We start from the raw sequence: 11,059 nt of genomic DNA on the forward strand, positions 1-11,059 counted from the left end.
AAACTGTGGTATTGTTTTTTTGGAAATAAAGATGAACTTGATATAGTATTTATGGTGTGTAGAAATTGCATCTGCAGAAGATTTTAGTGTATAACCTTTTAATGAGCCTGTATATTTGTTTTACATACACATATATAAATACTATCTTTTACTTTGCTCCAAAACACTAAATATGTTAAATATGTTATTGTGTGATCTCAGTTGGGTAACTTTAGTGTTCTCAAAGCCACGTTGCAGAATTTCATGCAGCACATTACTGAACTGTGCGTCTAATGCATTTACATTTACATTTAGTCATTTAGCAGACGCTTTTATCCAAAGCGACTTACAGATGAGGAAACATTGGAAGCAATTATAACAACATAGGCAACGAAAATACATAAGTGCATCAAACTAGTCCATTAAAGCCTAGCACAGTATCAAAGCTAAGAATAGTGAGGTTAGTAATTTTTTTTTTTTATAAAGAAGGAAAGGGAAGAGAATTAGGAAAAACTCAATCAGCAACGTGTTGACGGAAGAGATGCGTTTTTAGGTGTTTTTTAAAGATGGCAACCGAGTCTGCTGATCTTGTAGCAGCTGGTAGATCATTCCACCAATGTGGAACAGATCCAGTGAAGGTACGGGAGAGTGACTTTTTTCCTTTTTGGGATGATACCACTAGTCGTTGTTCCTTTGCAGACCGCAGTGATCTGGCAGGAACATAGATCTGCATTAGCGAGTGGAGATACGATGGTGCAGATCCGGTGTTGGTCTTGTAGGCCAGGAGCAAAGCCTTGAACTTTATGCGGGCGGCAACAGGGAGCCAGTGTAACCTGATGATAATGCACAATAATCTTCACTTCTCATGTGATGTGATGTCACTCCAGATCTGAATAAAATCTAAACTTGAAGCGTTCTTTAAAAGCTGTTCACTGGAGAATCTGCTCTGACCTTTATTTCTGACAGCAGTTACTCTGAGGCTTGACTTTACAGTTTTTCTCGATTGTTTACACACAAATATTGGTACTTGAGACACAATGAGCACAACATGTAACTCATGTACCAACCCCCTGAACCAATTCTGCTAAACTACAAGCACAATTCCTGCTTTACACTCACATTGCAGATCTAAAACACACTTTTTTCAAAACACTACACACAATTCTCTGCTTTTGGCACAATTTTCTGGCAGAAAAATCTCTTGTTTTCACAAGGAACACACTGCCATTCAAATATGAACACTGACTCATCACATGTGTAAACACCTGTCACAAACACCTATACACCTTCTCCAAGCTATAGAAGACACATGTGGAGATATAGCAGCTGATGCTTTTCATGACTGGACTGAGAAACATTGCTTGTGATGTGGATGAGGTGCTGTGGTCAGACCCAAACCCAAGAGAAGATTGTATATATATATATATATATATATATATATACAAAAAATATTTTACAACACACTTATGTACTGTCTGTAGTAAGTGTAACACTGAACCATATAAAGAGCAAAGTCATTATGATGAATGGAGAAGTGTTTTACATTCATCATAGTGTTTTATAAAGAGCACATCAGTGTTCAACTGGTTCTTATAAATGTTTATTCATATGATGGTTTGTGTTTGTCATTTGAAAACAAAATACCATTTTGAGAAGAAAGAACATTGTTTTGAATGTGAAGTTTCATTTTGCAGGAGAATTGAGGGGTTTTGCCCATTGTGTTTGTGTTTTTTGATTTGTGTGTAGAGTTCTGAGAGTATGAGGCTTTCAGAAAGTGTGTGTAAACAATTGAGAAAAACTGTAATCTGTATTATCATATGAACACGTCACCCTGTCGTGTCTGATTTAAACAAATGATATTATTCTATCACTCAGTTCTGCCTCTCGAGATCAGTCATGGGTGTGTAAGAGAGATTCAATCACAAACACACAGAGATAAAAACTGAAACCCATTCCCAATAGACACAACCAGACGGTGAGAAAACAGACATGTTCGGCTGCAGCTCATTTCATGTTTTTAATTGGTACACAAATACATTTTTCATTGTATACTGTCCTGACAGAAATGTTGACATCTTTAAAATCATCTGATAAAATATCAAAAATATGCTCTTTATATAGTTGAAGGTTTTCTTTAGAAAAACATAGACAGAATATCTTTTACAAAGTGTTTGATGTGTGAGAGGTGAAGGCAGCGCTCAGCACTGTATTTAATGTCACGCTGAAGTGAAGAGAAGAGAATACACGTCCTGATGTTTGCTTTATGTTGTTGATAGCAGCAGCATTATCTGACCACACACACGGATCATGATGGAAGTAAATCACATATGAGATGAATCTCCCTGTGGAAGAGCTGCGGGAATCTGAGTGTGATTTTCCAGCTTCAGATCGGATTTACATGAAGATGCTTGTGATGAGATCTGTGGAGAAACAAACCCATTCCGATGAATTCAGTAATGCCCTGAGATTTCTTTAACCAGAGAAGCATCTATACTCAACCCTCTTCTCATGGTGCCCAACATCTTTGATTCAAATAAAATCAGCAGTAAATGACATCAGGAAGTTTGAAGCACTCACCGTTCAACATCTCCAGCATCTGTCTGTCTGTCTGTATGTATGAACATCTTCAGATGAAGCGGACGGAGCTCTGGAGATAAAGTTCAGTCAGACCGTTGTGCTGGTGGACTTGCGCAGGATGGTTTTGTGTGGTTTCTGTGGAGGGAAAGAGATGATGTCGCCGTTCTCCACGATGGTTTGAGACGGCGGGGGTGAGGAACACTGATGACTCGGACTCACGCTGACATCCATCACTTCTGTGTGGAAGTGCAAATCCGTGTTGGGCACGTCGTACTGCAGGTCACAGTCGGGACAGTAGCCGTGATACTGGACCTTCTCGCTGAAGCGGACTCGTTCTCTCGTGGTCTGAGGACAGCGGCTCTTCGCGTGCCTCGACAGAGGAGCCGGCGCGGGCACCGTGCTTTTGAGGCTGTGACACGAGTCCCTGCCCGACGTATTTGCAGGAAAAATGGCTTTCGGAGTTGGCATCCTATTACCCGCCGTCTGTATCTCTGAGGACGGGCCGCCGCCGTGATCCTCGGCCCTGGACGGGACAGTACGGGGCGGAGGCAGGGGCCGGTTGTGTCTCTTAAGAACTGTGAGGATGGCAGAGGACACAGATGAAGGTCTGAAGAGCATCTCCTCCGGGTACACTTTAATCCTGTCCATGCTGGAGGAGGTGGAGGTGCTGTTGAGCGTGTCTGTCCTCGAGCTGTCAATCATCTCCTCCTCCAGATGAAGATCTGATGTCAAACAGTCAATATCTTGAACCACCTGAGAGCAGCGAGAACAGTCAAACTCACATCACTTTCATTCTAGAATTCATCGCTCTTGATGTTTTTGTGTATTATTTAACACTAGCAGCGCCGTTTGTTGTGTTGAGTCTTGTTCATTCAAGAAAGACTTTCACTGTGGTCGTACACATGACAATAAAGGACAAACCATCTCTCCATCTCTGGCCGACCATCATATCATATAGTACACAGGTCGATCTGTAAAGAACATCTCTGATGCTCACAAGCTGCTAAAACTTCAACATTGACTTTGATCATTTATCTCATGGAACAGAAACATCTGCTGCTGTCATGAGTCATGTGATGTCATGTTAAATCATGTGAATATGACTATTGTCAAGTCTGTATATGTGTGTGAATGTGTTTCTGGAAACATCCTGCAGCATATAATAGATATGAATGAAGTGACGGGTGACGCAATGATATAAAACACACCGTAAAAACGATTAGTGACGTGTGTTCAGTAGATGTTTACATGAAGGCCTCGGTGAACGTGAATATCACATGACCGTATGACACACACACACACACACACACACCTCTTTGAGTTCCTTCGCTACATCCTTCAGGTCTCCCAAGATGTTCTCGAGATCCTTCACGATGCTCCTGATTTGTCGCTTGACTTTAACTTTATTTACGGCTCCGTCCGCGCCCGACATCCTCCGAACCGGAGCGGGATCACGGCTGTGTCGCGTGTCCTCTCATGTCGATCACGGCTGTGTCGTGTTTTCTTTCGTGTCGATCACACATGTTAATGTTCGCATGTTTTCCTTAAGATGCAGGCAGCGGGTCCCGGTGAAGTCGCGCATGCGCAGTGGAGCGGCTCGCGCGTTTGAATGGACGTGAATAAGCGGGTTTCCATCACTCTGCTTTTAAGTTTCGCGTCAGAAACGCAACATTTCCAATTAAAAACCTTTCATTTGGAAAACAGTTTTTACGCTGGCTTGAGGTGTTTTTTCATTTTTGCGAAAAAGGTCAAAAATGGGGGATGGAAACGCTTGTATCGAATAAATTCCTCCGAAAAGTGACGTCACTGCATTATGAGACGGCGTACTTTGATCAGGTCTTGTTGTTATGGTCTTTCTTTAATGCCTGAGTAAAGTCTGTGAGTGTCAATCGTCCTGCGCGAGAATTATTATGTGATATTATATCAGTGGCTCTTTTCTCAGTGTCAGTTTATTAGGAAGTGACGGCTGTCTTTAGTGCTGATGAATAACAGAGAGAGGATGAAGATGATCTCCCTACAGCATCACATCGATCAAGATGACTTTGCTCAACAACAAAACAGAAAAATATCAAAATAATGCAACAGAAACAGAACTTACAGATCCGAGCAACACAAACACTTCAACCTGTAGCTTCAGGATAAACAGATCAAGTTAAATGACCCTCTTGTGTGATTCATTACTGATGACGAGAAATATATATATATATATAAAATTAGATCATTAAATATATACACGCACAACACAAGAGTAAAACAGCAGATCGAAGCCTCGCCGATCCGATTGGCTGCTGCGGCGTGACGTCGATTCTCCGTTAGCGGAAGTCGGGCAAAAGTCACAGTGGAGCGTTTGAACAGAACCCGTCGGATTTCACATCGAGACATCGCGAAAACCTCCCGCTGTGTATCACAATCAATCTTGATATCGCGTAAAGATGAAGTCTGTGATGTTTGACGGTAGAGTTGTGCTCGTGACGGGAGCCGGCGGAGGTCAGTTTACATCGATTCATCACTGCGCGTGAATACGAACTGTCAAAGTTACTATTGACACGTGAGCGTGCACTTCTGCACTCTATTAGTCTCCACGTGTTTGTAGTTTATTACAAGAACGTGTAGTTTATAAGCTGTTTCTAGCTCTTTGGCAGGTGTTTGCGTGTCGATCAAAGTTCAAAGAGCAAATGACACTCATCGTGGACCCTTGCGTAGCATTCATTCATCAAACAGCTGTATGACGTGCACATAAATGACTGTTGTGTTGTTGTTGTCCTGCAGGTTTGGGGAGGGAATACGCGCTGGCGTTCGGTGAGAGAGGTGCAGCTGTCATCGGTGAGAGAAAGCGCTTTCCTGCCGAGCAATGTCACGTGATTGATTATCAGCGTGATCATGTAGTTTGTGTTCTCGCGCAGTCAATGATCTCGGAGGAGACATCAAAGGAGGCGGCAGGAGCTCCGCGGCCGCTGATCGCGTGGTGGAGGAGATCCGAGCGCGAGGAGGAAAAGCGCTGGCCAACTACGGTATGTGTGACGTAACCGCATTAAAGAACCCACGAAACACCCCTCCTGATCTCACTTCACTGGCCCGCATCAAGTTCAAATGGCCGACACTGGCTTCAGAACGATAACTGCTCCAGGTCCACATCCCCTCCCGTCATCTTCGGTCCGAGCATGAGTGTCATTGCGGCGGAATGAACCTCCAGCCTCCACCCGGACTGCAGCAACAGCTCAACATCCCTGTTCATTCATCTGACGTATCTCTCGTGTCCAAAAAAACTAATCTTGTTGTTCACTCTCTCCTTTGCTTTCAATTGCTCTCGCTCTAGTGGTTCTGGACATGTACACATTTCTTTGTTGGGTTGATGTTTTGGAATAATGTGAGCGACCAACAGTTCTGAAGCACCATTGACTGCCATAGTAGGAAAACATGTAAATGACAGACAAAAGTGTCCCAGAACTGTTTGTTTTCCTACATTCCTCAAAATATCTTCTTTTGTGTTCAACACAACCACAAAAATGAATCAAATGTGTTTCCTACTATGGCAGTCAATGGTGCTTCAGAACTGTTGGTCGCTCACATTATTACAAAACATCTCTCCTTGTGTTCAAGCCAACAAAGACATTTCTACACGTCTGGAACAACTATGACAGAATTCATTTTTGGTTGGAGTGTCCCTTCAATCCTCTAGTAGCATGGCCTTAGGCTACTGTTTAGCGTGTGGACAAAATGTTCATATGCTCTGCTACTTGTAAATTGCTTTGGATAAAGGCGTCTGCCAGATGAATGACTGTAAATGTGTTGATGATAATCTGTGACGTTGACAGATTCAGTGGAAGACGGTGAGAAGCTCGTTCAGGCGGCGCTGGACGCGTTCGGGCGAATAGGTGCTGAATGATTGACCGTCATCTCAACATGATTCTTAATTGCGAGACAGCAAAGATGATGTTAATTGAACACAGATTTTGTTTGTTTCTTCTAGATATTTTGGTAAACAACGCTGGGTAAGTTCTGAATATCGTCTGATTTCAGTTGATCTGTGAGACTGTAACTGTAACGCCCGTCTGGTGTTTTGTGAAGGATTCTGCGAGATCGCTCATTCGGCAGAACCAGTGATCTGGATTGGGGTAGGTAAAGCAAAGCAGAATCACACATATGTGTCACAGCAGATGTCACGTGAGCGTTTCTCTCTTCAGACCTGATCCACAGAGTTCATCTGAGAGGGTCTTTCCTGGTCACACGAGCTGCGTGGGAACACATGAAGAAGCAGAAGTTCGGCAGGTACAGTCGTCTGGACCGATCAACAGCACAAATCTGATCTCGCGTGCACAAGGTCACATCGTGTGTGTGATTACAGAATCATCATGACATCATCAGCAGCCGGTATCTATGGTAACTTCGGGCAGGCGAACTACAGCGCTGCTAAGCTGGGTTTGCTGGGTCTGGCCAACACGCTGGCCATTGAGGGTCAGAAATATAACATCCACTGCAACACCATCGCCCCGACCGCAGGATCACGCCTCACACAGACCGTCATGCCTGCAGGTTCATCCATCACACGCCAAAGAAAATACTGAGAGCAGATCAAAGCTGTTGGTGTGTATGATTGAGCTCTCACCTCACGCTGTGCTCGTGTAGATCTCGTGGAGTCATTGAAAGCTGAATACGTGGCTCCGTTGGTCCTCTGGTTGTGTCATGAGGACTGTCAGGAGAACGGCGCTCTTTTGGAGGTGTGTCACGTGACATTTCTGTGTTCTGATTACTTTTAAGTGTATATTTGGTGTAGAGATGGTATTTATAGATGATGATGATGATAGCTGTGTGTCTTTAGGTTGGAGCCGGGTGGATTGGGAAATGTAAGTCTGATCTGTGTGTTAATGTCGCTTTTTGCATCAGTTAGTTTCTCTTATCTCTTATGATTTTCATTTTCATTTACAAAACAAAACTAATATAACCATAAAAAACATTAGGTTGTATTGTAGAATAAATGGTATCGTTAATAGGATTCATTATTTGGAATATTATATATCTATCGATATATCTATTAACAGCTCAACACTTGAATGGAAGTTAATGACGGTGTTATGAATGTGTTTATACAGTGCGGTGGGAGAGGAGTCTGGGCCGTACCGTACGACAGAACAATCACAACATGACACCAGAGGCCGTTAGAGACGCATGGAATGAAATCTGTGACTTCACTGATGCCACCAAACCCGCAAACATTCAGGGTAACAATCAAAAGATCGGTCTGATCTCAATGACACTTCACATCCAATAAGATCAACTGTTTATGAACTGTTTGTGTGTGTGTAGAGTCACTTCAGACGCTGGTGGAAGTTCTCTCACGAGTCGACACTGAAGATAGAATTAAAGTCAATCCTACGAGCGCTCCAGGCCGTATGAATCCTGTGAGTACACACACACACACACGGACAGAATAATGATGAATCTGCTGGAGTCAAACACTCTCTCTTCACAGTCTGACGCTGTCGGCCAATCTCTGGCTGAGATGAGCTTCACATACACGCACATGAACACTATCCTGTACGCTTTGGGAGTGGGCATGAGCACCAAAGACCCCCATCATCTCAAATTCCTCTACGAGGGTCACGAGGACTTCAGCTGTCTGCCCACGTTTGGAGTGATCCCCGCTCAGAGCTCCATGATGGGATTGAGCAGCGTTCCAGGACTGGACATCGATCTGACCCAGGTGAGAGAATAAAACATACGTGACTGCTTTCATGAAAACAAATGCAGTTTGTGTAACCGCCATTGATTGTGCAGTTGCTGCATGGAGAACAATACCTGGAGCTGTTTAAACCTCTGCCCACATCAGGTGACACTCTCGACATCATCATCATCTCTCTCTCTTCAGCTCGTCTCGCTCATGTCGTTCACTTCACCTTCATGTGTTCTCTCACAGGGACTCTGACGTCAAAGGCAACAGTGGCTGATGTTTTGGATAAAGGATCAGGAATGATCGTTCTGCTGGAAGGTGAGTGTCATTGATGATGCGACACACAGATGATGTGTGAATGTTTCAGATGTTCATGAACACATGTTTGTGTGACAGTTCACACGTACAGCGGACACGAGCTGCTCTGCTATAATCAGTTCTCAGTGTTTATCGTTGGAGCCGGTGGATTCGGAGGCAAACGGACGTCAGAAAAAGCCATGGTGAGGATCATTTAAACAAACCCAATCTCTTCAATGCCGGTTCATTACATGTGCTTTTGGATTATGCTTCCAGGCCACGGTTCCTCCTCCAAACAGACCTCCAGACGTTGTGATCGTAGACCAAACGTCCACAGATCAAGTAACATGTCTTCGTATAGGAAAGAACGCATTTGTAAATGTGAAAGAGTTGATTTTTAAGGGAGGATGTGCTTGTTTCAGGCGGCGCTGTACAGATTGAGCGGAGACTGGAATCCGCTTCACATCGAGCCCAGTTTTGCTGCCATGGGCGGTACGAGACATTTCCAACCCTACAGCTTCACATTTACATTACATTAAGCAGACGCTTTTATCCAAGGCGACTTACAAACATCAAGTACACATCTTTCCTTTCTTGTTGTTTTTGCTCAATTGTGATTTTGTGAAATTGCTCTCAGGGTTTAAATCTCCCATTCTTCACGGCCTCTGCTCGTTTGGTTTCGCCGCCCGTCACGTTCTAAAGCAGTACGCAGACAACGATGTCTCCAGATTTAAATCCATCAAGGTCAAGCACGGATCACCACACAGACACCTCACGATTCCTTTCAACATCCCATAATAATCAGCTTGTGCATGTGGTCATACAGGTGCGTTTTGTGAAGCCCGTGTATCCGGGACAATCTCTGCAGACTGAAATGTGGAAGGAGGGAAACAGAATTCACCTTCAGTGTAAGGTAAGGAAACCTTCTCCCAGAATGCCACGGGGCAGTTTTGCTCTATTTTTGAATAGAACAGCCGTGGGGTCATTGTGATGGCAGCGTGAGTTCTTGATGCAGTTATTTGTTCTGGCTTTCTAGGTCAAGGAAACGGGAGGCGTTGTGCTGTCTGGAGCGTACATGGATTTACATGCCGTCACAGACTCGAGCGTCAGCCGTGGCCCGCCGGAGGCACGATCACATGAACACCATTCTGTTGTCATACATACACAATATAGATGCGTGTTTTTCAGAGGATTGTGTTTGCGTTCATGCAGACGGAGGAGCTTCAGAGCGATCTGGTGTTTGCTGAGATCAGACGCAGGATCAGAGATGTCGGCGCTGAGCTGGTGAAGAAGGTTAACGCCGTCTTTGGCTGGGAAATCACTAAAGATGGAAGAATAGTCAGACAGTGGAGTAAGTCACGCTTTGCAAGCTTCAACAGTCTCTTAACACACTGCTCTTGGAATGGGAATGAAAAACTGGTTTCTTTCAGCTATTGACCTGAAGTCAGGAGGTGGAGATCTTCACAGAGGAGAATACAAAGGCAAAACGGATGTGACCTTCACGGTGGCAGACAACGTCTTCATGGATGTGGTGCAGGGGAAAATAAACCCTCAGAAGGTAACAGAATCACACAGATCAGCAGAAGCGTTAATCCAGTTACACACATCCTCAAGCTTCTCTTTCTTTCTCTGAAGGCGTTTTTCTCTGGCAAGCTGAAGGTCAGAGGGAATATCATGTTGAGCCAGAAGCTGGAGGTGATACTGAAGGACTACGCCAAACTGTGACGATCACGAGAAACACTCTGTGGTTTAAACTGAGAAATCAAATGCTTTCATATGATGATTTGCTGACTAGAATTAAGTTTCTAATTCTTATTGTCAGTTTTATTAAGGGCTTGTTATTGTGAAGCGAAACACTAACGCCGTGATTTCATTAATACAGTTTAATAAAAGCTGCTAATTTCTAACAAACTCGAACCGTGTGATAGTCTGTGTCATGTAAAGAAATGACAGAAAAAAGCATTTACATTGTTGCATTAAATGGATTTATTTGTCATGATGTATCTGTGTACTTATACAGTCTGATTTGCAGTCATTATAAAATTAAATTGATTTGAGATTATTCACATTTGAGGTTTAAGGATCGTCTACACATCATCCTTATTTCACTTCAGATTCTTACACTTTTTTTAAAGAGTAAAATAAACCAACTGAGCTTTGAGAGAAATGACCTTCATCATCTAAAATCTCACATGACAAACACAAGATTCAGAGTTTGTGCTCGGGGTCGATCGGTTGGAGGTAAAAGTAAAAAACATTCATAAAACAGATATTCTGTAGAACTCTTAATGATTATAAATATTTCGTAATATTTTACGCAGATATTTTTATACAGAATCATTTCATCTTAAACTCAATAAATCTTCTTTGACATATGTACATCCCATAATAAAAGAAGCTGTAATCTACACTCTGAAATCAAATGACATGAACATATTTACAAGCTTTAAACTATCATTGTGCTGCAGCTGTCATCCATTCATTTCTTCACCTGTACCTGTCGAGCTGTGCTCATCTCCGTCTCTCAGACTCATGTGA

The 11,059-nt window shown here is 43.2% G+C and overlaps 2 protein-coding genes across 2 annotated transcripts; one reads left to right on the forward strand and one right to left on the reverse strand.

The window, feature by feature from the left end:
- Positions 1-1,849: 1,849 nt before the first annotated feature.
- On the reverse strand, positions 1,850-4,669 carry prr16 (proline rich 16). The gene is made up of 3 exons (XM_079468351.1): positions 3,869-4,669; positions 2,557-3,309; positions 1,850-2,399 (listed from the first exon to the last, which is right to left on the reverse strand). Exons 1-2 carry the CDS (start codon positions 3,986-3,988, stop codon positions 2,644-2,646), a joined length of 786 nt encoding a protein of 261 aa, XP_079324477.1. The 5' UTR covers positions 3,989-4,669; the 3' UTR covers positions 1,850-2,399; positions 2,557-2,643.
- Positions 4,670-4,811: 142 nt separating this feature from the next.
- Positions 4,812-10,522, forward strand: hsd17b4 (hydroxysteroid (17-beta) dehydrogenase 4). The gene is made up of 24 exons (XM_079467589.1): positions 4,812-5,043; positions 5,326-5,379; positions 5,460-5,567; positions 6,372-6,431; positions 6,527-6,548; positions 6,625-6,671; positions 6,741-6,825; positions 6,902-7,089; positions 7,183-7,274; positions 7,376-7,400; positions 7,647-7,775; positions 7,861-7,955; positions 8,027-8,257; positions 8,332-8,383; positions 8,471-8,542; positions 8,621-8,724; positions 8,798-8,863; positions 8,944-9,013; positions 9,159-9,265; positions 9,348-9,434; positions 9,558-9,647; positions 9,734-9,872; positions 9,952-10,079; positions 10,157-10,522. Exons 1-24 carry the CDS (start codon positions 4,989-4,991, stop codon positions 10,244-10,246), a joined length of 2,196 nt encoding a protein of 731 aa, XP_079323715.1. The 5' UTR covers positions 4,812-4,988; the 3' UTR covers positions 10,247-10,522.
- Positions 10,523-11,059: the final 537 nt, after the last annotated feature.

This window comes from Barbatula barbatula (genome assembly GCF_947034865.1).
Source record: "Barbatula barbatula genome assembly, chromosome: 11".
Taxonomy (NCBI): domain Eukaryota; kingdom Metazoa; phylum Chordata; class Actinopteri; order Cypriniformes; family Nemacheilidae; genus Barbatula; species Barbatula barbatula.